The sequence below is a fragment of the Cyprinodon tularosa genome, unplaced genomic scaffold (genome assembly GCF_016077235.1).
Source record: "Cyprinodon tularosa strain WSP-4 unplaced genomic scaffold, ASM1607723v1 ctg153, whole genome shotgun sequence".
NCBI lineage: Eukaryota > Metazoa > Chordata > Actinopteri > Cyprinodontiformes > Cyprinodontidae > Cyprinodon > Cyprinodon tularosa.
This window is the reverse complement of record NW_024038364.1, coordinates 1,244,065-1,270,850: the sequence shown is the minus strand read 5'-3', so window position 1 is coordinate 1,270,850 and position 26,786 is coordinate 1,244,065. Positions and strand designations below refer to the sequence as shown.

Below are 26,786 nucleotides of genomic sequence, written 5' to 3'. Positions count from 1 at the left end.
CTAATTAGGTAAATGTTTTTAATGGTTAAGGATAAGGTAAGGGTCTGGTTTAGTCCATATAAAATGAATGTAATTCAGTGTAATGTCCCCATAAGTAATGTAAACAAAGGTGTGTGTCTTTTTGGTGGTGCTGCGGGTGTTTTCCTCATCCCATCTCTGAGTACGTATTGACAAAGTAACCTGAGCCTATATTTGTTTAATGCTTTTTATATGGAAGCACTCAAAGGTAACAGGTCTACAATGAATGGTTTAACAAGTTTAGGATTTCCATGTTAATCCCCATCATAAGGCAGGTTTACCTGTTTGTTTTTTTTTCTACATTTCACATCAGCATATCAACCTGCCAAAAATAGTCTCACTATACTTTGTTTACATGTCTGTGTCCGCTGCTAAATATCTCAATGTACTTGTTAACTGGATACACAGCATGGTTATCTGAGCTCATGCTTTGTTCATGCTTGCGTGTCTGTTTCTTTCAGACCATCACATTAACCACGTCAGAGCAGGCAGCTGCTGCTGTTGCCGTGGCAATACCACATGATAATGAAAGGCCGCACACTGCTTCTCCTGCTGCTGGCCGTCACTTCAGGGCTCCTCTCACATTAAACGTTGCCAGACAAGGAGCACCTGAGAGGTCCTGCTTTCCAACCACATCTGATTGAATTTCACAACCATCTAGGCATCTGCTGTGTCTAAAGATTTCATTTATTGTAATTAGAGTTTTACAGGAATAACACAGGATCAGAGAAGACAATGGTGAGAGAAACCCCCTCCTGAAAAATCTGAACATTTTAAGACATGCCATTCTTTATTAACATTAAGGATAGCATTAAAAAGGAGGCATTAAACACAAATCTAAAACATAATTATTTTTGTAAAGTAAAGTTTGATGTTTATTAAAAAAAATCTGAATTTTAAAGATTTTTTGTTTAGATTGAATGAAGCCAGAGTTTGACCTACCAAGGGGTTTAATATCTCTGATCTTTTAGGTCTTTATGACAATTAAAAACACTCCTAACAACTTTATGTGAAGTCAAACCCACCGGACTCCCCAGGGTTTGATTTCACATTCTTTCTTATATCCAACTGCAGGCTTACTTCTTAACAAAACCCAACATGCTGTAACTCTTCAGAATCTGGTGATCCTGAGGAAATCAATACAAATCATAGGCAACCATACACCATAAAAACCAATCGCTAACCATCTGTCATCAACTTACAACTAATGATTTTCACTTTCCTGTCTGTAATGAGGTAGGTCGGCCATTTTAGATTATCTACGGGCTCATTCACCAATCTCTCTGCTCCCAAATTCAAGTGTCTGTTATCAGATTACTTCAGAAAAATCCTTAGTCCTTTTGTAGCTGGACTCACCAACTTAGTGACTAATCAAACTTTGATTAACATATTTTGTTAGGCAGTAAAATAAGCTTTCAATGCAGTATTGGAAGTGTAAGGGCGGGCTGAAAAGATTTATTTATATAATTTTTTTTATTTATGTGCGTAAGGAGTGAGAGGAGAATTAACTGGATACACAGAAAAAGCAAAGTCAAAATTCTGAAGCTGAAAACTAAAAGAATTTTAGAAAATCTGTGTAAAGCTACAGATAGAAATGTTTTTCTTTTAATGGTAAAATCAGTAATAAAAAAGAAATAATCCAAGTTGGGTCCTAAATTGGATCTATTGTGCTGAATGGACCTTTTGCATACACAAATGGTCACAGTTTAACAATGCTTATGACTACAGATGTTTGTCCACAACATGAGCAACAAATATAGTGAGTTAGAGAGGTCAATTAAGTCGGCCTCGGCAGACGGCCACTCACTATGAGCCTGGTTCTGCTCGAGGTGTCTTGCTGTTAAAAGGGAGTTTTTCCTCTCCACTGTCGCTACAGGCATGCTTAGGGTGAGGGATGAGTCGATGCAATCAACTGGTTTTCTTTAGATAGTAAACTTTGTATCAATTTAACTGTATGATCTGGTGAACTGTAAAGTGCCTTGAGATGACATTGGCGCTATAGAAATGAACTGATCTGAATTGAACTATGAATTAAACCCAAGGTATAGAGCATATCTCTAGAAACTAGAAGATCGTAGCTTTCACATGAGACATATCACATGCATGTGGGATTTACAATATTATTTAACTAGCCAATGGCATTTGGGTATGCAATAGGTTTGTGCACAAGCTATAAAAAGGTAAGAGCTACATAAGGGGATAATATTACTATATTTGTTGCAAGAATGTTTCAATTTCTTTAATAGCATCAAAACTTACAAAACTCTCAAGGCTCTGCAAAATTCTGCAAACTGGAGAAAATAAAAATCAGGAAAAGTTAATGATCTCATTTCTGGTTCAGTTAGATTCATATTGTTTGCTCTTTTTCTACAAGTTACCAACAGTGTGGCTGTTTTTCTGAATCATTAGAATATAAGTTGCTAAATTAGGCCCATGGAATAAAAGCATTCCTACCAAATGTCATCCATCCATTTTGTCTGTTTTGGTTGCATAAAAACAGAGTTTGATTATAGTCAATTTATACTGTAGCTACATTTCTAAGATAGACCTGTCAAACTTGTGATTTCCTCCACACCAACTAGAAAACATGCTTCTTCCTAGATAATTACCTTTACCTACACATCCCTGTTCGTTATATTTCCTTTACAAAGAAAGGGAGAAAGACCAGACATGTTTGAAAATTTAAACCAGCTTTTTCTCATCTAATGACTGTCAGCAGGTAGTGGTACAATGACACGGTCACACAAATGAGTCATTACTATTAAAGGCCGCAGCATGTCAGGGCCCATATTTCTGAACATTACAGAACTCACACAGCAGAGGATATATGAGACGCTTGTAACTTGGCTGACAGGATGAAGAATTTGGAGTTGGAACAGAAGAACAGTCGGTTTGGTTTTACATGAACGCCAACGTCTGACTCCTGCTCAGTTCCAACCTCTGACATCATCCAACAACGAAATCCAATATTTCTCCTGAGGTTCGGGTATATACCGGGGAAACTGAGGCAACATTTAGTTTTTCCTCTACATCTTTTGGGGTTATTTGGTTGCTTTAGATGCTGGCATCTGGTAGCAGGAATTGCTGGAGGGCAAAACCAATTTCAATATTACTAAGATCTAGATGGAAATCTAGCTCTGCATTGCTGAAAACAGATTTTTTTAGTACAGCAGCACATTTTAGACTGCTTTTCCTCTCCCATGCTTGGAATCAATAAACCCTTAATAAATAAATAATACATAGAATCATGCAGAATCTGCAACATATCTTTCCAGAAGAAGAGAATGTATCCAGGAAGTTGTAGTACCTTCTTTGACTTTTATTTGATCCTGATTTAGCAGATTTTCTTGCCTTGCTAACCAAAATGTACGCTAACCTCTGCTAAAAAAAAAAAAACCTTCACAAACACATCTACTCCTCACCAGCCGTGGAAAATCTCGGATGCATACAAATCAGTGGCATCTTCCTGTGAATGTGAAATCTGCTTAGCAAATATTTTCCCTCAGCATATTTTATAAACTGATGCACCATCTGTCCATAAGAAAAAAAAAACTCAAACTGCGTTTGTGGACAATGCAGATATGACATCACTCACCTGAAACTGGGATATTGGTAAAATTGATGCCAAAGGAGGCCATCTGTGAGCTGCAGAGGATTTGACCAGATGACACACACACACCCAAGAAAATAAAGACAATGACTGCAGTGGCATCTGCAGGAACTCATACTGTATGATGCATCTTAAAACCCAATTCACCAGCATCTCAAAGCAGATACAGTAGATAAACAACAGGTAAGAATTCTGTATCTTTCCCCCTGCTTTGGTAAAACAAAACAACGTATCTCCTTCATGATTATTAACTGTTCTGTAAACACTTAAAATCCATTTTCTACCTCTTCTTTAAACTGTTATTAAAACACCTCATTGCTTCTCTGAAAACAGGCTAAAGGAAATAAGATAGCTCTGATGGGCACTTGCTTAAATCCCAGAATTCATCAGGCATGAGTCGGCTACCAGTGTAAGATATACAAATGTTTCTGTTTGAGCTTATGGGTTCAAAACCACTAAACCTTCATACCCTTACTGGTTTCTAAAGGGATTTGGAGGCGATGGCCAAGAAAGCATAGAACATGATGTGAAACTAGAGCAGAATATTGCTTTGCTTTTAAAGCTGACAAAAAAAATTTGATTTAAAAACAGATTTTTGTGTGTGAGAGCAGTGAAGGCACCTCATCCATGAGGAGCATCTTTATGGGCCAAAGCTACCATTTGCTGTCTTTTAAAATGCATGTTGGAAATTCTTGTAACATCAGTTACATTTTAAATATGAGAAAGTCTCACTTTATTTTCCTTACCAACAGCTGACAGGCTGCAGGGAAAAAGTTCAATATAATCCTAGTAAACCTTAGGATAACAACTTTTATGGCCAAGTATGCTGATACTCTGTGGGGATCATCAGAGAGGTTCCATGCTGTTGGACCTCACTGATGATCCTGCAGCTGAATGAGAGAAAATCCCTGCAGCTTTTCTCCACATCTGGTCCAAACACTGAAGCCAGGAAAAGGCAGACTGTAACAGCAGCTGATTTGAAATGAGATCAGAGAAGTTAAGCAGATGGTTGTTTATTCTTAAGATGTTTTGGTTGGGAATGAGATTACTCTTTATTATTTTATTTTCAACAGGAGCCAAATTTTACAGCAAAAATGAAACCCGCAGCAGCTTTCAGTTAGCTTTACATATCCTAGCATCGCCAAAATCAGCAGGACATGCAGCCAGTTTTTCAGTCCAAACACAATACCGCCGACAACATCTCTTCAGGGTTTAGCCCCATAATCCACATTAGTTTTAACAGGTGAAAATGCTGCAACATTTCCAAGCTTTGAATGCAGGCAAAGAATCTGCCTGAGTTCACTGCTGCTGTCAAAGGAGACTAAATGAAAACGAGGTATGAAACTTAATGATTTCCTTTCTAAGTAAATACAGCTATTGTAATGCAGAGCCCAATGCCAGTGTACCAGAACACCTTGTTTCTGTTTGACAAGTGATCCATAAAGCTGAAAGTATTGGATATGTGGTGATTCAGCAAGAACAAATAACATTCTTCCCCATCAGTCAGGAAATTGTCAATAAAAACCTACACCCAAGCATCACTTATGAGACTGACAAGATCTAAAGCATTTTATACATAGAAAATCGTTATGTGGTTGGATTAACTCATCACTTATTACTTAGCCAGAGGTTGGTTTTAACAAACCTTCGATAAATCAATACGTCAATTCTGGAAAAATGAAAAAAAAAAGAACCTTTTTTCTTATCATATGCTTAATAATTAAGACATACCTGACCCTACATAAACCAACAGCATGTACTTTAAAGGCCTTTTTTAAATGTCATGAATGAGATAAAGGTAAGAGACACAAAGTATGAAGTCATTCATACAGTAGATTTCATGATTTTAAAGCGTCTTTATTTTCTATTGGTTTCAAAACCACGACCTCTGTGAATAAAAAAGCAGAACATTTTATACTTCGTCATTAAAAAAGAATCAGTAGGTGAGTCCTTCAAGGAAACCTGAAATAGATTCAGTAAAAGAAAAGCCTAAATATCCTCTCATCAGACCTGACCGATGTCTGATGGGCAGAATTAGTTATACTAAATGATAATGTTGGCAAAGTTAGCATACAAACGAGCTAAATGCTACATATAATTTTTAGCGAAATCATACCATATATATCAGCAATATATTTGCACAGAACTTGCAGAATAAAAAAAAAGAAAATCTCATGAAATAATATCAGAAAACATTGAAATGACTTCTACAATATCCATATCATCTATCTTGTCAAGAAATTACGAGGTTTGTTTACAAAGATAGTTTTTAAATGGTATTTTATTAGTCTGTGTAGGATATACATTTTTTATAGCCCTTAATTGCGACAGCCTGATTCGAGCGTAATAGCGATCTTTACAGTCACTACTTTGTCAGCTCTGGGCTGCCCTACCACAAAGATGTCTGCCTACATAAATGAGAGACCCGCTCCAATGAAATTATAAACAGAATTTTCAAAGGGAATAAGATAATAAATAACATCCTTTTGTATAATGCATGACATTTCTGTCAGTAAATAATATACTTTTACTAACATAACGTATTAAATTCAAAGTAACAGCATAGACTGATGACATCCATTTAAGGTGGAAAGCCTACATTTTTATGGAAAATATTAGCCTGCCCACACTAAATAATAACAAACTTGAAAATACACAACAAATCTAACAAAAGGATATGTACAAAGATAGAAATATGTTGTTAAACAATGTTATTTGATCTCTTTCCTGTTTAAATTACTAAAAAAAAATAACCTGCTTTATTTACACTCGAGAGATCATCTTGCTTCTTTGAGATTTGTTGGATTTTTTTAAGAAAACCATTAAACTTTAAGCATGCCCAGTTATGCATCCGCAAATTTTATAATTTTATGCTTCTAGTTTCCTCTCAACAACTTAACAGGTTTAAATTGTCCTCATGTTTAGGATGGCAAAAACAAAAAGCAGGAAAGGAAGCATGTTTTTATTTAGAGAGAGATTTTTCTCAGTATTTTTCTGCATCAAACTGAAAACCAATCTTACACATCAATCTTTTGACGATATAAATAAGGTGAATATAAAAGACTGGAGATGTGGTGACACAAAAATATAAAGTTATCTGTCATCAGCATATCAAAATAGTACCATATTTTCCTTTTTCAAAGACTGTATTAAAAATCATTGCTATCTCACCTGACTTGCAACAAGACTAAGAGAAGAGAGAAGTTGCTTGCTGATTATTTGTTTTTCAGGAAAATGAGCTTGCTTTGACTGATGCTGTTTGCATTTACTGGACTCAGTGCTTAGTTCACATCCAACACCCAGAATGCACGTGACCAACACACTTAGAGGCGACTTATAATATGATTCTTAAGATCTTGCAAAAGAACTGAAGTGCTACGATTTAGTCAGAAGTTCATTTACTTCATCTAGTTAAACAGAAGGTGATGCTGCAAGTGTTGCTTGATCTGCTGAATTAAACAATGAACAGATGAATATTTCTTTCAGATTAAAATTCAGTCGACAAAGCTCAAGCCTGACATAAAAGGTTCAAACTGCTTTAATGTGATTGGTTAAGGGCAGCTGGAACAGACACTGACATGGAGGTGCCATGTAAGCCCTATTCATACATTTATAATCATAAAAAAAAGCTTAAAAGAAGGACTGAAATAAAATCTTTTCCTACTAGGAGCCTCTTTCAACAGCTTACAAACAATAATAAAAAAAAAACTATAAAATCCTTTTTTCTCTAGGTAAGAAATGCAGCTCCTTTAGAGAAATTTCACAAATAAAGCCGGCATGAATAATATGACTGAAATAAATAGTAATCTGTTAGTAGAACCAACTCCTCTGGCATTTAGATGAAAACACAGATCCTGTTTCTGTGGCTCTGATTCAATTCTGCACTGATTTCCATGTTGTTGCCATGAGCACCAAAGCTGGATGGACATGACAGCCAACAGCCTCTCACCCCTCCTCCTCTCACATCCATCCCTCCATTCCCATCACCACACCTCTATCTTTCATCTCTTTGCTTTTTCTCCCTACAGCTCAGCATTCATTCCTCTAAGTGCTTCATATTATCAGCAATTCCGTTTCTGAGTTTAAAAATGTCGGACGTTTTTGCGTTATTGGATAATTACTTTGTCTGATCCGAGCTGTTGTCCCTCCCCCACCACCTGACTGTAAATTCTCTAAACCTCGAGGAATGTAATGTTTAAGGTTGACATTGAACAGATGGGGTGCAACCTCTTCAATTCAATAATTCAGCACCTCTGTCAGAGCTGGATAACTGTCAGTGAGAGAACAAGATAAAAGCTTATCACAGATCTGTTCAATCCACTGCACAGTTTAGAGCCGTCACTGGTAAACAGATTTATTTCCTTAGCATTTATTGGAACATTACTTAAGGAAGAAAAATGTTAGAAATTTCTTTATAGTCTTTCAATATGAAATATTGAAATTAGGAAGCTCCACTAATGTGTACATGGGTGGATCCAAGATGTAAGGAATGAAAACCACCGAGAGAAAAGACAAATTAGCATTTTGAAGAGCATCTACAGGCAAATTTGGTTCTCCCTCTCAGTGGGTATTTGCATTAACATTCACCCTGATCTTCTCTGTGAAGCGAATACAACAGGAATATTTTACTTTCTGTAAACGACTTTTCAAGGAAACTGTGGGAATTAAGGCTGAATGATTTAGCTAAAAATAAGAATTTAGATTACTTTCAACCAATTGCGATTTTATTGTGATTTTCCTTTGCACCAAGCAGAAGCATGTAGATGTTTAACTCCAGGTTTTCTGTTATTTCATGACCTTGAAAGCTTGATTGTCCAGAGTCCCTTTTAGCAGGATTTTACTGTGACCTTTGCTCGAAAAAGCTTTTATGTCAATCATGCATGGATCTGTGTGCTAGCTGTAACCCCCTCTTCCCTTCCATGCGCCTGCAAACCAATTTAAGTGTATTACCACCACCTAAAGGGCTCGAGGGAGAAACTTTAATGTCTTTCTCTTGTTAAATATCAGGTGACTAAAACCGAGTGCCTCTGCTATTTCAGAAATGTGCGTTGCTAAATCGCGATTTTATTGCATGGGCAATTAACTCTACTGAATTTGTTTTCATTTGCTACCGAGTTCAAGGGAATTTTGATAGAAGTCTTTAAAATTACACATTTATCATTATCATAGAAACTTGCAATTCCGACTAGTTTTATAAAGACGCCCCAGATAATAGTGCAGCACGGAGCATCCTCAACCAACCACTGCTGCTCAGTAAAGGCAGCTGACTAAGTGAAAACTACAACGCTTTTTTCCTTGTTTATAATAAACAAAGATTTGGCAGTTTGGGAATATTTCTTGTTGCGAAAAAGCAGAGAATTACTTTGTGAAGAGTAAAAGCAGCATGAACCATCAATCTTATTATAAAACAGTTTTAAAATATGGTCTACAACAGTATACACTGTAGTAGCCTGACTAGATAGAGTAACCAGCCGTAATCAGCCTCCCTGCGCTCTATTTGGACCTACGCTACAAAATGCAGTAAGACTTTGAAATACTGCACAACTTAAAAACAACAGTTTTATTTTTATTTCAGTTTGGGGCTGAAGCAATTGATCAAATTAATCGTGATTAATCGATTATTCAAATAATCTTCAACTATTTTAGTGATCGATTAATTGTTAACTGGAGTGTAGAGACTCTAAAACATGCCTTAAGCTGACAGAGCAACACTTTGTATTTAAGATTTAAAAAAAATTCAGTCGATATGCTCTATAAAGAACTCTTCAAGTGGAAACATTTAAGTTTCATCTGGTTTAATTTTGTAAAAATAGAAAAAGAAAATTATCAGCAGATTAATCGATTTGCAAAAATAATCATTAGTTGCAGCCCTACTTCAGTTCACATATTGTGCTTATTAAGTAAAAAAAAAAATAATATTGCAAAGCACTTTACAAAACAAAAAGAACTTATATGCAGAAATATTGCCAATTCGGTTTAGTTATACAGGTTAAAAGTCAACAGATACATACTGCAGATATATTCCACATAGCTGTATCTTTAGCCACGCAATCTAAACTCTAATTATTGCTGCAGCAAAAACGAAGATGGAAGAAGTTTGACGTGTGGCTTCAAAAACCTCCAACTATCCAAACAGTTGCTGAAAGAAGCCAATAATTTGACACACTGCTGCAGGTGAAACAGCTACTGAGCAACACAAACGCACACAAAGTCAATTACAGAGCAGCTGTGACCCAGAGCCGCAGGATCATCATGACAGTGACTGATTGTTTCCTGGGCTACTGTTGTCACTGTGACAGCGAGTCGCCTCGACAGGAAGTTGACCTACATGCAGCACTGTGAACAACCCATAAGCACACAAATACACACAGAGTCAACTTGGAGCAGAAGCTCCAATGGGGGAAAAGAGAAATCCATGATAAATCAGAGCTTCCTGTAAAAAAAACAAAAAAAAAAAAGATAAAGGAATCACACCCATATGTGCTACAAAGCTTCCTGCTTCCTTTAATGATCCAGGAAGTGACCTGTATAGATTTTTTTTACAATCTACCGATAGGAGGAAGAGCGGCTTTTTATTTGTCAATAGTGGAAGAGGACAAATCAATGGAGACCCGCTTCAGGAGAACAGCAGCAAACAGTGGCGCCAGTTGAATTAGATACAAACCATCAGATATCTTCACTCTAAGACTATGAAAGATTTTCTCTCTGCATAGGCTGTGTTCTAATTATTAGTTGAGCTAATTCTCTTCTGATACCACCTCTCTAAAAGCAGCAGATAATGTTCCAATAAAAGCATCAAATACCACAGCTAGGAGTGGGAAAGGTTTGATTTAAAGCATGCATAATTATTCGTTTTTTATGCATCTTTAGCCTTGGAAACTTAACTGTGTTGAATTATTAGCATAGATGGGATCAAACAGAACTAAAGATGATCTGCATTGATTCTACCAGCAGTGCAATTATTACTTACAGTATAGTATTACTCAATAATCAGTGATCAGATGTTCAAGTCATCAAAAAGAAACAAACTTTGAACTTCAGGGCTTTTGTGCAGATTTTACCCTCAGAGAGTTTTGTTTACATTCTGAAACTGGACTGTGGGCCAACTATGCTTTAGCTCTACCCATGCTGGCAACAATAATACCAGCTGTGTGTGTGTTTTTGTACCTTTTAGTCAGCAAAAATGTTTGTTTTTTTCCCCTACGTGTGCTTTTTCCCTGTCTTGCTTCCTGTATGAAGCCCCGGGACAGATTTCACCTTCTGGTCTCTTATGGTAATCTTTTTTGAAGCTATTTAATATTTTCTATACTATGATCAATTGCAAAAATACAAACATTTTTGATAAATTAAAACTTTGTATTTCCATTATTTCCATGAATATAACCTATTTTCTATGACTTTAACAAAGTTGCTGGTCAGTTTTCTATGTTTTAAGCTGTTTTAATTGTACAAATGGTTAAAAACTGGTGGGTTTTAGACCAGAAAGTATTGAACCTGCTGTTTGAGGCAGTCTGCAGCCAATAAGCAAACCTTGATCTTAAACGGAGAATGAAAGAAACATCAATCTGTGACTGGCAGCCAAATAACCTATGCTTCAAGCATGGCTTAAGATCAATTCTAACAGCTTTACATGCTGTTCAAAGGTCCAGAAAATTTCCAATGAAATCATCCAAAAGGGACACATTCAGAGCTTATAATAACCAACCAAACAGTGAACTGTTCTGTGTAGTGATTCAGTTTTGGGAATTGCTTGAGGCATAATCAGAACCCATTCTGCAAAAACAACAATGATTTAATTTATTTTATTTTATCACTCTTACCTCGACTGTTGGTTGCCAGATCGGCCACTTTCTGGAAGGCGTCCAGGAAGGCTGCGACTGCGACAACCGTCGTCCTTGGAGAAACAACAGAGATGGCATTAGTTTAAAAACACAGACAAATAAATACAAAATCTAAAGCACAGGTTTTATGTCAAAAATTATGCTTAATAAATTTGACAGAATTCCTTTAACTTTGTATGAGTGTATATATAGAGAAGTGTAGTTTATTCCTTTTTGAAGACTTGCACAAATCTGTACTGCTCTCAGGTTAAATATTGTGTTTGTTTTAGTTCAACATGTCAAACATTTTATGCAGAAATGTGCTTTATGTCGTTTACAGGGATTGCAGTTTTAAAAGCGTGAAAAAAAAATGAAGGCACTGAATCATCTGCTCAATATGACTGCAGAGAACAAGTGATCAATTTTGTATGTGTCCTGCAGCAGAATATAACTAAAAGTTCCAGGACTTATGGACTGGAGATGGCTGATCCTGATCCAAAAATGGCAGAAATGTATAATTTTGTACAAAAAGAGATCAGTAATTTGAAAATTAATACCAAATCAATGCCTGCTTTTTATTGTTTTCTTCAGTCTGCATCAAAACAAACAACTGTTCAGATGTTGAGTATCAGTCCTACCAATAATCCCTTCATGTTTGGATCACTCATCTCTGCCATCTTCAGAAGGTAAACTGTCCTGTCTGTCTGTGTGTGAGTGGTCACATGGCCTCGCTGCAGGGCAGGAAGGACTGCACAGTTAAATGGTTGGATGGCCATGAAAGGAAATCTGTGTGCGATAGCATTTCCCATTTCAAAGTAGTGTTTAAGTGCAGGTTTGTTTTGCAGTTTGCCTGCATGTGCATTAGTTAGCAGCTGAGCATCAGCAGTAGGTCTCTGCTTGGTGTATGAACCTGAGCACACGTGTGTTAAATGCAGCAAGCTAGAGCGTCAGGAATATGGCGAACAGGAGCTGAGCCTGACATTTAAACACTTAATGAGGCGCACTGATTGGATTTTAATGAGCTGAGGTTATAAACACCTGCAGGATGCCATAATCTGGGCTCAAGCTGTGCAACCCTGAAACATCAGCATTTAGTGACAATGAGTAAACCGTAAACCAAACAAAAGTTGAACTTTTTAGTAGGTGTCTCTTGCATCACATCTGTATTGACAATAATTAAAGCATAACAAATGGTACAGTTTTTTTGCCTTCTTAGCACTCTATTTCTCTAATAAATAATACTGACATCAGGAATAATGGTAGCATAGTGATGGGATGTTTTTCTTCTTTTTTGCCATTTCTGTACTTAGATGAATCTCCAGAGCACAAACATATCCATCTCTAAAAGGCACTGAAAATAGCTCTGATTGTGGCCTAGTCAAAGTCCTGACTTTGATCCTATTTACAGGTTTTGGCATTACCATGAAAAAAAAAAGCTCACCGATGATTGATACCCTCTATTATCTTGCATTCGGTTCTACTGATTTGAAATTAAAAAGAAAATGCCCACAGGGATGCAACTGACTCATTGTGGGCTATTATAAACCGTTTATATCAATTGCTGATGGCAAAACCAGTTATGAGATTTTGGGTCAATTACCATCTAAACGTGGCTAAGTGGTTTGGATGTCATTTTCCAATAATACATGCATTTATCTGAAAGCTAACCTGGGTGAAACCCAGGTTACAATCTTCTACTAAAATCTGACTCATCTGAAATTCGTGCATAAAAATGGAAATACATAAATATGCCAAAATTTACAATAATACCAACAGTTTAGTTCCATGCAAAACTCAAGGAATATACCAACAGAGTGATTATGTGAAGAAGTTACCTTAGTTGTGTTTGCAGCTTTGTGGCTTTGCTGATGAAGTCGTCCCAGACGGAGTAACTGCCCTAAAGACAAGAAAGAAAAAGAGATGACGGGATATATGCATCCATACCTACATAATGGACTTTCAGTCAACTCCAACAAGCTTGAACACAGTATAAGCTTTAGAGGATCCTACATTTAATAGTTCAGCATCAAAAAGGGGCCAGATGACTGATAAACCACACTGTTGAAACAGGCACACAGTTTGTTTTATACCATTTTATTCCTTAAAACTATTCTTTTATGCATTTAGCAATAATCAGATTATTGCCTCTAGTAAAAAGTTTAATGAGGCATAACTTGTCTGACCTCGACAGAAAGCCTAAACAGAAAAAAGTTGGATCTCAGTCAGACATGACAGCAGACAAATCAAAGGATCGATCCATATGCCCCACCCACAGCAGCCTGTGCAGAAAAGGGCCAAACAAGCCCCTCTGGGCATGCAAATCCAGCCCATGTCCATGTCCACGGACTACGATTAATATGAGAAAGACATGTGGAGCAAGAGAGCAAATGCTGCAATGTGGTGCTGCTCGATATGTGCTTGGTGAGGCTACACTGAAAGAAACGCTTTGACACTGCAGCCAAACACACAGAGACGCGAGGAAGTAGGGGATCCTTCTAATGTCAGCGGGAGTCACAGCATGCCAACCAAGAGGGCGGGGCTTTCAACCCTCTTTTTTTCACTGCATCAAAAGACCTGAGGAATCTCTGCTTACAGGATTATGTTGAACACAATCAACTTTCAACAGATTTGGTTTCAATAATAAATAAAAAAAAAGACTTATGAATGGCTTTAAATAATGGCAACCAATCAGACTAAATATTCTAGAAATCATTCAAGTACAATTTGAAGATTGGTAATGAGCCATTTTAGATGAATATCTGTGAACTTCTCTATAAAAGTACCCCCACCTACTGTAAAGTAGAGTAGCATCGTATTGCTCTGTGCAGAAATGTGAATGCATCTTTAGAGCAGTTAAACGCCAACCGATGGCTACACAGATCTATATTAGATAATATAAAACTCAAACTGAAAAAGCTCAGATTCACGGCATTGGGAAATATTCCCAATGATATTACAGATATGAAGTTTCACAAGAAAAAGTACAATTTCTTAAGGTTTTCTCAACCTAAACTCACAAATGGTAGGCTGGTTGAAACTGTAGGATGAATCAAACTTGCCTGGTCAGGTCCAATTTAACCTCCCAGTCTAAATTTAAGATCTTTAAGATAGGTCTTTATTTTCTCTCCACCTCACTGTGGGGTTGAACAAAGAAATTGGTCCACTGACTCGTTTAAGGTGCATTGACAAAAATCAAATACTAAATACAGGATTAAACAATTTATTAACAAATACAAATTATTGCACTGTGAAGTCCAATTTAGGATCATATACTGGACACTTCACAGCACCAAGCTTAGCAGCTCCATCTTAAATGTGTGAAAAGTCATGTAAATAAAACCCATCTGTATGACAGATCCATTGATGTTCCCTCCAAATGATCTCTAATGAAAGATCAATGAAGGGTCAATTATCTGAGGTAAACAAAATAAATACAAATCTACTTCACGCAATGTTATTTCTTAACATCTCCCTGCATATGTGGGCCTTCTTTCCTTTCATGAGAGGAACCCATATACTTCACTCAGTCTTGTTTAGATAAGTCACCAGATAAGAGAGCAGAAAGATCTTCCTTATGGTGGTCCCACAGTTCAACAAAATGAGATCTATATGGCTATTTTTAAAACCTGGGGTGAGTTTAGAGAAAATAATGCAGAAACTGTCCGGAACCTGTAATGTATTTGATTTAATCTAGAAACATGTATGAACTCTTCTAGTAGAGATACAAAATTATGGGACAAAATTTCCAATTAAAATAACTTAAAATGTTTTTCTTTTTTAGTTGAGTAAATCTGATGCTTATTTCTTTATTCAGTTTCAGTTCAGTTTTTTTTAAGATTGTGAAAAAAGCAGTGAATTTCTGACTCATTAAACAAGAAGCCAACAAGGAGCTACTGTATGAGAGGAAATGTCATTTTTTAAAGCAATTCAATGTTCTTCCAGTCCAATAAATGCTGCTTTTCTAAGTTCTATGAATAGTTGCTTAAAGAAACCCCCAAATAAAAACAAATATAAAACCATGATTCCAATTTGACCAAAAAAAATCTTTATTTTTTTTTTATTTTTCCCATAGTGTGTTAGCTTTAGTTCCAATTAGGGCACGTAATCGATAAACCCATTAATCTAATTTTCTTTTTAAGAACATTTAATAAAAAAAAACTTTAACTTTAGTTTATTCTTTGTCAGTATTTAATAACATAACCCAGGTCTCTTAAGTTATTTTTCTTTAAAACAATTCTGTTATGGTTAAAAAAGTTGGTTAAATAAAGATTTAATTTGAAGTCTGTGTTTGTGTTCTTTATTAAAATTAAATCATTTAGCAATATCATAAAAAGTCCAGGCAGAGCTGCACATAAAATATGGTTTCAAATCTTTTCAATAATTATCGATATCGATCAATATGCATTTTTTTTTTATCGATAAGCTTTTTTTTCTATATCGCCCAGTTTTTATAAACTATGAGAACAACAACTTTTAAACAGAGCGTGCTCAAGGAAAAATGGGCTCGTGCATGATCTCACACGCGTTTAACCCTATAATGCCAAATGTATCATATTTGATACATATGGTTTCTGAAATGTTTTGCGTCTGACACCTTTTGCATAATTTTATGGTAAAAACTTTGCTCAAAATCCTATTGTACACAATCAGATATACCTGATAACAGAGGGCAGAAGACTACACAAAAAATAATCTTGACTTATCGCATAGTAATAAATAATTAATATCAAAAATGTATTTCTGTTTTTTCTTTTTACATATTTTGTTAAAAGGCCAAATAAGGATTTCAAACCAAAAAAAGGTAATTTTCTGTTTTGTTTTATTCTTGGATCGGGCTTTAAAGGGTTAATAGGCGTTCCCTTCTCGGGAGCAGGTACAGGGTTGTGCATGTGTATTTTTTTTTAAGTGGAGAGGGCTGGTCTTTTAAAAAATAAAAAGAAAAAAGAATAAAAAATTGCAAAAATCCTTTTCTATACCTTTAAGGGAGATAAAAAAAATAAAATAACAATCTGACTTTTTAACCCCAAACTTGTTCCAATACAGAAGAACATCCAAATAGTGTAAAACTAAACAGCCTCAGACATAACAGCCAATCCTTTTTATAGATCAGTCCTTTTTTAAAAGATATTTTGCAATAAATACATAAATATAGGGATTAAAGTTTATAAATTCTGAATTAGTTTAATCAGCATCTATTATCGGTAAGCTCACGATTACTGATATTTTTACAGCTTACTAAACATGAGTGACAGACTCAAAGCTAATCATTAGCTATTCATTAGCTGAGCCTTTGAACATCAGGTTTTCTTTCTACCTGACTGCACTGATGAGACCAGGGTTCAAAATTTTGGATGCAGGTTGAGTTACAATTTACTGCATCTTAGACGACACACAATTTTCCATTTCAAAGACAATAACACCTTCATTAAGGAACAGCAAAATGAGCCAGTGGGAGCAGAACAGATTAGAAAATGTTTTGTATCTTATGTGAAAAGCAAGCTTTAATTAAATGAAGTGTATGGAGGGGGTGTGGGGGGGTCTCTTTTAGCTGCATTCAATGACCACCACCTCTAACCGCTGCATCATCCTCCTCACAGTTTCTCTATCCAATGGTGCAGCTGGGTGTGTTCAGCCTCTCGTTTGTGAGAGTGATGCCTGGCGTCATTGCCTGGTTACCGTTGCCATGGCAAAGATCCTGCTGCAGAGGGGATTCAGATAGAGAAGGGGTTTTTTTGGGGAGGGGAGAACCTCACGTGCATTTAGCCTCATCCAAAAACACATTCCCTCTCCTTCTGTTCCATCAGTTTGTTTTCGTTCATCTGACTCGCCATTTTAATGTGAATTACTCTCTTATTTTAGCAGCCTTTTTCACGTACACACCCACCTTCAATTTGTCAAAGGCACTGCCACTGGCATTCCTTCTTCCGGCTTATTAATCAAACCTTCTCTATTGCTCTCCATATTATACATGTATATATAGCCACATCTCATTACATCCTCTCTTTGGTCTCACTCTCTTTGAAATGCACACAGAAGAGGTGGCAAAGTCTCCGTCATTGCATCCATCAGTCAAAGAGGACATAAATTGTCACCGTGGTAACAACCAGAGGCAGTAGAAGCAGCCTGCTGGTCCTTCAGGAATGAACTGATCCATTTGTATAGCCCTGTGAGTAACTGGACAAGCTTAAAAATGGCAAAATCCTTTGTTGTTATTTTTTTTTTGCTTGTTCCATTCAAAGTTTATCTTTATTGCTAATTAAAATAAAAAAAAGTGTCGGAAAATTCTAAGCTTGTTTTAATTTGTAAAAATCTTTTGTTTTACTAAAGGAAAAAATTTATGAGGGCACAGCAATTTATGTGTGTTAATGTTCAGTAATTATACGTCTGTTTTTTGGAATTTTGATTGCTGCACACGAAGTAACAGAACAAAGATTCAAGAAATGTGAAGAGACTGCTTTTGGGCACTTGTTTAAAATTTTTCCTATTTCACAAAATATAATTTGACGATCATTTCTATAAGAATGCAAAATGATAATTCTATTTGAATACAATTTTGGAGATCTTATCACTTTGATTTAGTTTAAAGGGGAATCCCTCAAATTAAACTGCAAATGCTCAGAGAAATTGTTGTCAAAGCTGCTGGAAGCCAAATCAGTGGAGAAACAGTTACAGCCAGTTACTGATCTACCAGCTTTAAAAAATAAATCACATCAAAATGATCACCTGTCTGTCAGTCATTGAATTTGGTCAGATTATGCATATTTTGTATCCAAACAAGCCATCTAAGTGCCTACATGTATAAGAATGGTATAATCCAGGGATAAATACAATAATATGGACACCAACTTACACAAAGTGCAGAAACAGGGGGAGCTTCTATTAAGAATTACACATAAAGCACAAGGAGGGAAAAAAAAAACACATATCCAGGTTTAAAAGCAGATTTTAGGCTCAGAGTAAAGCAGCTCACAGTATAAGAGGATGAGCTGCTTTCTCCTTTGGGGACAAGCTTGCAGATCAGTTCCACTTAAATGGATCATCAGTAATGTGTCTGCTTCATTTTAACCAGCACAACGATGTTTAGATGATTAACTGCTCATTGCTAGACACATTCACATTTGCAAAGGATGTAAAACGGTTTGGGTTTACATCACACCGAGAAGAGCAACTCCATCCTGCAAGAAAATATGGAAGTGAAGCTCTGAATGCAGCAAAAGGAAACCACCCGAAACATCCCATGCACGCGGTTAAATGAAAATGAGGGTAGGAGGTCAGACGATGCGCGCAGCAGAGTAAAACAGGGAAGCTGACAACCTGATGGCTGCATCTGAACGGGTTCAACACCATTTTATTGACTTAATTATAATATTTTCAGGCAATGGAGTTAATAATATTCTGCCATTTAATTTTTCCCAAAGCTCCTGCCTGCTGGGGGAAGATCCCACTGGTACCGAGAAAGAACCAGTTTGCTTTTCCATTGCCACAGAACCAGGCTGGGGCCATGTTGTCCTAAAGGTCTCATCCATTTTATTCTACTCATGCTGATTTTGCCCTGTTTCTTTCTTAGTCAGTTAAATAACACGCTGCTGTCATTTTGCAAATCTCTGACATTGCTGCTATTTTTAAATACACATTAGTGTAAAAATGTCCATAGCTGTATATTGATTACTTATTCCCCAGGTTCACAGTTTTTATATTTTTAAAACACTTTACAGTACAGTATTTTTATGTTATTCTTATACATTTTTCTAAGGTCCCCATTTGTGTGACCATTTTTTCTATAATCTTTTTGCTGCTGTAAACACCAGAATTTCCCCATTGTTGGACAATAAAGGGATTTCTATTCTATTCTATTTTGCATGGAAGCAGTTTAACTAAGCAAATCATATTTATTCCTGAATCCCTGCAAACATATGGCCTAACATGACCACCATGTTGAATCCAATTGAAACAACTGGTGATTCTAAACGCTCCCTTTGAATTTCACATATACAGCACTGGAAATATAGACAAAAAAATACTTTTAGTTTAACTATTAACAGTATGGGACATAATTAAAACAGATAACAATAATGCTCTATGTTGGAGAGCACATCCTAAGGCAGATTATTTAACCTTTAACAATTTTTGAAGTTAATTTTGAGATATTAAACTAGATTTTTTACAATAGAAGCTCACAGTGTTTGGATTGGCTACCGTTTTCCATGGGCCAACTTTCAGCTACTTATGAAGCTCAAGTTCTTCCCCTGGACCAGCAGCAAACTGTTAAAGAGTTAACCCCAGATTTCCAGAGCTGTAATCCTCTGAGGTAAATTGGCAACAGTTCAATAAAGCTAGTTTACTGTTGACAAATTAGTGTCAGCACTAATTCTTTTTCCCAGAAGCTTTAGCAGGGATAAACAAATTCTATCTTGGCACCAAATACTTGCTGGGCCTGAGAAGAGAAACGTTTGCTTTTTTTTTTTTTTTTTTAATCAAAGGTCGGCTAATTTTTAACAACTAGATTCTTGTCGCCATCAAGCAATCGCAGATTAGTTTTGCTTCTGAACAGCCTAATCAAATAAATAAAAAGTTAAATAATGAGGTCAGCATTTCAACTTAGCTGTATTTGTTTTATTTTTCAGATCACGTTATAGTGGAATTTCACTGCACTCCATGGAGCTTCTCTTATAACCGACGTCTTGAGCTGATTTTAGAAGCACCGTCTCACACTATAAACCGTCTACTATAAACATGGCTTCGCATATCACCAGCTGTTATTTATAAATCCCATTTGACACAGTGAGTACGAGCGCTTAGAAACACTGGTCTGAGATCAGATGTTCCAAGACTTGGTAAAACTGATTAATAATGAAAATATCAACCGGATTGTTTGCAGGAAAAATATGAAAATGGTTTGCTTTGCTGTTTTTGTTTAAAATATTCCTCCTTAGAAACCCAAAAATGTTTTTAGCGAAGTTGGGAAATTGCTGCAAAGCTGCCTTTTTTTTTTTGGGCAATAAAAATTAGCACACTGCTTCTTTCCTGCATTATTTCTTCCTTTAACCAATTAGGAGCAGGCTGTTAAACCAGCTTCTTTTACCATTTTCAATCCAGTTATGCAAAAATCACTAAAATGCCCCTAAAAACATTCATATTGCTGTGAACTTTTGACTTTAGTAAAGACCTCTGGGAAGCAGATAATTGCTTTTGTTGGTTAAGGTTTGTTAAATCAAGGTAAACAACAGGCACCTCATCTTAGATTACTGACAAACACAAACTCTTAACTTGCCTCATTAACCCAATGCTTGTGGCGTTTCCTGGATGTTTTCCTTTAATTCAACTAATGTGTGGCGGGACGAATGAAAACAGGACGCTAATGCATTCTGAAGACAATTAGTAGCAGCCTGCAGTCTCCTCCACAGTGACACAAAAACAGATTGCACCACCCACACACTCCTGTCAGAGGAGAACCTGTCAGTGAGTCTTAAACATTAGGCGTTTATCCTAAAATGAAATTCCTCTGAGACAATTCAGACAGCAATTCATAATGACAAGTCTTTTGGTCAATGCTACATTCATTTTGGCATTTTGAAGCTAAAACATTAATTATGCATTATATAGCTTTATAAATGCACAGCTTGTTATGGCACACGGGATATACTGCTCTAAGGCATGCAAAGCAGATATAAGCTAAACCTATAAGAAAGATGACTGAATAACTCTGCAGCTAAGGTTATAAAGTTATTAAAGAGGCCGGATTCAAGGATCTAGTATGTAAAAAGTGAGGGAATTGGCTTGAATGAGTCTGCAGAGATGACTCCCATCATGGCAGGCAGGAACATCGATTCTGCACTCCTTCTTGGCCTTTATTTGTCAACAAATAAAAAAATGCAGTGCTCCGCCTAATGAAATAAATTTCCCAGAGCTTATCGTCTTCAAGATATAACATAGTTAGGTCTAAAAGTATGCATTCCCCTTTAAGTTTAGTACTTAAGGTAATATTTTTCAGTCTGATTCCTCTGACTGGAAGTTATATAAATACTTCAGAGAGCTAAAGATGAGGGTGATGACACACAGACCTTCCAACTTCAGAGACTTTAACTCATTGTTAAATGATCAGAATACCAGCAGAAGTCTGCAGAAAGCTCTGCAATCATATAGAGGGTATGATAATTTATGCCAAAAGGTTTTCAGTTGCTTATTAAAATGGTTCTAAATAATTACCAGCATACCACTTTTTCTTCATAAAAAAAAAAAAAAAAACGTATATAAAGTTTACATTTTTTTATATACTCTTTATAAAGTGTTACGATCCTTTGAGAGGCTGCTGAATCCTGTCAGAAACTGAGAGGTCCAATTTTGAATCTATATCTGCCAAAAGTGTGAATAATTCTGAGCTTCGATGTCATTTAGAAAAAGCAAATGTAGCAAAGCTTGCCAAGAAGAGGAATACTTATAAGAAAAAAAAATGCTGAGTCAAGAAGCTGGGTCTTTATTTATATATTAGGTGATATAATAGGCATATGTGCAGCAGGAAGCAGTTATTAATGGGAGGCAAAATGATTAGAGTACCCAACACAATTAATATATTAAAAAAACTGACATGATTGGTTCTTCAGCAGCACATAGGTTAGGATGTCAAAATTAAAAAAGAAAATGTTGATAGATTTTCATATAAGACATTGGCTAGGGGGAACAGCAGAAAAAAACAGAGCATCCTTTCAATGGGAACCATGTGGTGCACTGTGACTGTCACAGAATAAACAAGCAGCTGCAGTCAAAGCTTTCCTTTAACTGATTCAGATCCCAGATTAAAATCCACCCAAAAAGCTACACAGAACGGTCATTTTTAAACGATGGCATGGAGGTAAGTTATAGACTAAATATAACAAAAACACAGTAGAGGGTTTGGATTTTGTTCACCCTCATCCTCTAGTAATGACATGAAGCAGCGAAATGGTTGGGATCAGGCATTTGGTCCGTTTCTGTATCTTGAAAGCAGTCTAGGCTGTAATAATTGATAAATACATTACATTATGTGATGCAGCACTCCATCACCATCTATTCTTATTTATCTATTTATTTTTAGATTTTTTGTCAGGGGTCTTTTTTGGTTCCCCTTTTTTAGCCTTTATTTATTAGCAGCTTGGCAGGGAGGGAGAGAGAGGCAGATGACAAGCTTTAAATGGCCTGAGGTCAAGAATCAAAGCCAGAACAGCTACATAGGAGACTATATCCTCTATAAAAAGTGCAACCACTCACCTCACAATATTTTTGCTCTACAAAGCTTAGTTTGGGTTGATTAGAAATTAGATGCATAACTGTTAATAATTGTGATCCATTTTGTGTTGGTTTTTAAAACTACCTGTTTTTTTAGAATTAATTTTAAGATTTTGTTTGTGTTCAGAGCTTTTAGAGCTTATGGGATGGTTCCTTGTTACATTACCAACCTCCTCCAGATTCACCCTCCAGGACGTACTCCGAGTGTCTGAGGACCATCTTCAGTTAATAGTGCCTAAGATGAGGCTTGAAAGCAGAGCGGACAGAGCCGTTCCTGTAGTTGCCCCATCATATACGAACAGCCTCCACAGTGGACTGTTTTAAGTCTCGTCTTAAGACCCACTTTTAGTCTTTGGCTTTTAACACTACATAATTGTGTATCCTCTTTGTCCTTTTATCTATCTATTCATGCTGCTTTTTGTGCGTCTTTGTTGTATCTATATAAATAATGTGGATTGGATTACCAACCTGGAACACCTAATGTTCAATGTTAGTTTCTTTTAGCTGTTAAATCAAAAGCACGGTTACATTATTAAACTTACATTACCTATTCTAATAGAAAGAAAATCGGAATCAAAAGCTCTGACATCTGAAAACAGAAGAAAAACACAGTTTTTTTTAAATCAGAATGAGATCAATAGAATCTTTGAACAAGCAGCTTTAACAGTACATTAGTGGAAATGACCTGACTGATTCAGTCCTGAACACAATTAAAAAGGCTTCAGAGAAATTAAAACTTTACAGTCTTACGTGCCCAGATGACTTATTTTTATACAAATGATTCACAGCTGACTAGAAATCCCCAATAAATAAATAAATAATATCAGCCTATGCTGGTTCAGGTCACGAGACTTATTTCATTCACTTTAACTTGCAGATATAAAGGAAAGCTGCAAGTCATTTCTAAGCTCAACTGAAACCTGTTTTCATTACATTGAAACTGTTTGTCCTTCATCCAGAACCTCTTTTAACCCTTTATAAGTTACATGGAAAAGACAAACAGCTGGCCCCTTTGAGCAGAAGATTGAGCAGAGGAGGGATGATGTGTACTACAAACAAATGTTAAAAAAAAAATGCAACATGAGAAGCAAAAAGGGTGTGGCAGAGAGCTCTCCACCTCCTTCACAGAAACTACAGCACCACTTGTTACAAACCACCTGTTTGTAACCATAGAAACCCAAGAACAGGTGTATCTGTCACACAACGTTCCAGCTTATCAACCAACATGTGGAGGAAAACTGCCTTAAAGTCGTAGGGAAGCGGCTGATCCAATGGTTGCATTTCCAAATTCTCCCGAGTGGTGCCCGACTTTACAAGAGTGAAAAAAGTGAATGCCATTGGTCAATTATCAAGGGGGCAGGACTGTTGTGGCGGAAGGTTTGCAAGCAGTTTGGTTGTGGCCGGTGTCTTGGAAGCATGTTGCTAAACAGTTAGCAACTTAGTGCTAGTAGGTTCCCAATGGGGATTACATTGGAACAAGGTGGCACTAAATTGGTGACTTAGAAACGACACTGTCATGGAACGCTATGGACAGCGGAAACATGCAACAGGAGGAGAGTTTTGTGTCGGAGGTCGTGAATGAGTCTCCTCCGTCATACATTTTTTATTTATAGGAGGAACGCGGGACGAAGATGTTGTGGAAGAGGACGCCAGGGCGGCAGAAACTTGGTTTGGTGTAGAAGGCTTACAGCCGTACATGTTTGAACGCTTGCCTCGCAACGCTGCCAGTTCTGTTACAGTAGCTCTACGCCTGCCGAAGACACAGACAAACTCAATTTTAAAGTAATTAATGATTTTTATTTCAGCCGTCGCGTATATTAGCTGCAACTTATGACTCAAGATGCTATGACCAAAAAAATTTCATTGACAGATGACCATTGATATATGATTGGCCGAATTTAAGTGTTCAAGCTGACGTATAACTAACTAGCCTGCGTAAAATAACGGGGGGGGGGGGGGGGGGAAACAGATTTTAAGAGATTTAATTTTCTAACTTTTGGGATAGTATGGTCTGATAAAGAGTACATTTATATCCATGTTTAAGCCAGAATGATTTGAAATTTAAATATGACTTCCCTACGACTACCTCTTGGACACTAGGCCTGTTTTCGAGAAATATGCTTGAAAATAACATGGCCAAAATGAATATATCTCAAGAACTACAGAGTTTATTTGAATTGTTTTGGTATCAAAATAAAGGCAAGACCCCAGAGAATATGTTACAGGTCTATAAACCATCTTGGGGTGAGTGCTGAGGACCCAAATTTGGGTGTAATGAAAAGGTTAATGTTTTGAGTTCAGTCAGTTCTGATTAGGACCCAATGAAAGATGCATAAACAGCCAAATTATTACAGGTTCCAAACTGGTAAACCAGGTTCCTGTCAAACAATATTTTCCATCACAGTATTCCTGTAGTTGAAAGCACTATGAGAGGTTTGTCCAAACATAAGCAGCATGGAAATGGGCACTACTGCCTCCCCTAAATATCTCTGAAGACTGATGCCTGTTAAGCTCTGATAGGTTAAACTTACATTGGATTATATTTGGCTTTTTGAAAATATTGCCAGTGGCAAATATGATGGACAAATGTATGGTACGCTATAAATAGTAATCTTTTGAACAGCCAACAAGTTTTAAAAAGCTTTTTTTTTTTTATCTTTGAATGTTAAATCAACAGAATTAATTAATGCTATACTATAATTTTTACAGTGAGAATGCTTAGATTTCTGTGGAAATTACATAAAATTGTGGCATTTTTCTCAATGTTATAATATTTAATTTCTCTAGTGGCTTGTTGTTTTGGGGTTTTCTTTAAACCTCATTGTAACTCAATCAGACCTGCGTAGGAATTGGCCTAGTTTGTGCTGATTGATTTGAGTTACTTATGTTCAGATGAGCTCATTGCATATTTAAAAGGACACTGGAATGCAGTTTTTAAAATGATCAAACAAATTATAGGTCAGCAGACTCCTTGACAAACTGCACACATGAACCAAAAACAAACTGCCCATCATTTTTGTTTTTGTTTTGTCAAGGCTGTAGGAGGAAATCTGAGATAACTTAGCGAACTTAAAAATATCTTCTAAAGATTAAGAACAACACAAAGTTGCACTGATCCCATTTTTTTTGGCCAACACCAATATTTTGGTTCTCTTTCTGATTTTTCAGAGTCCCACCTCTAACTCCACACTACCCTTAAAGGAACCATCACACAAAGACTTAACCAACACTGACGTTCTGGTGCAACTTTTTCAAATTTCCCATAAGATACTGATATTCCAGCTTTGAACATTGACCAGATACAACATCAGCATGAATCATAAACAGTCTTGTTACTCATTTTGCAGCATGTAGAATGTTAGAAAAGGAGAACATTCAACAACAGTAGAGAAAACAACTGACCCAGTTATTATGAACCAATGGGTAACACAAACTTTAAACAGGAGTGTTTCAACCAGCCTGCTTATATTGGAGATTTTAGATGCAGGCTGATATTCCGTTATTAATTTACTGGCCGATTTAAAAACTCATCATTATATTCATAAAGAATATTCATCAGAGAATTTGTCCTCAAAGTCAGAAAAAGAACATCAAGTCAAATGATCAGTTAAAATCATTAGTTGCATGCGTTCTTTGTGTGATATTACTCTATTTTATCATCAATCAAGGCAGATTAACTAATTAATGGCTATCACATTTCTAAATTAATGTATTTCCTTGAAGATGTCTTCCATTTTTAGCAGTGATCTGTATGAAAAGCTGACCATTTTCCCTTAAAGGTAGAACAGTTTTAAAAATAGCAGCTCATTATTTTTCAATTAGCAGACTTCCTGATTAATTCCCACTCATTACAGTGGTTTCTTTTTGCAAAGAAGAGAAATGTTACCTCTTTTTGTTCATGTAAATTATTCACATTCTCTTTTTCCAATCCCAATAAAGACTGTTTCAGCATCTTTTAAAAATTATTATTCACATTGAAGCTGAGAGGAGACATTTAGCACCTAATAGTGTTTCCATTACCTGCTGCACCATATCAACAGAGGGTTATTCGTCCAAAGCTTGCCTTCCCAGTGTTT

The 26,786-nt window shown here is 36.4% G+C and overlaps 1 protein-coding gene across 6 annotated transcripts in view; it reads right to left on the bottom strand.

Annotated features, from left to right (window-relative positions):
- Window positions 1-26,786, bottom strand: part of LOC119779929 (protein MTSS 1-like) — a 75,396-nt gene that overhangs the window by 47,967 nt on the left and 643 nt on the right. For all 6 annotated transcript variants that reach the window (XM_038279779.1, XM_038279782.1, XM_038279781.1 and 3 more), the window contains exons 2-3: window positions 13,284-13,345; window positions 11,449-11,522 (exon numbers count right to left, since the gene is read on the bottom strand). In XM_038279779.1, coding sequence (XP_038135707.1) covers window positions 11,449-11,522; window positions 13,284-13,345 — 136 coding nt within the window. The remainder of the gene's footprint in view (window positions 1-11,448; window positions 11,523-13,283; window positions 13,346-26,786) is intronic.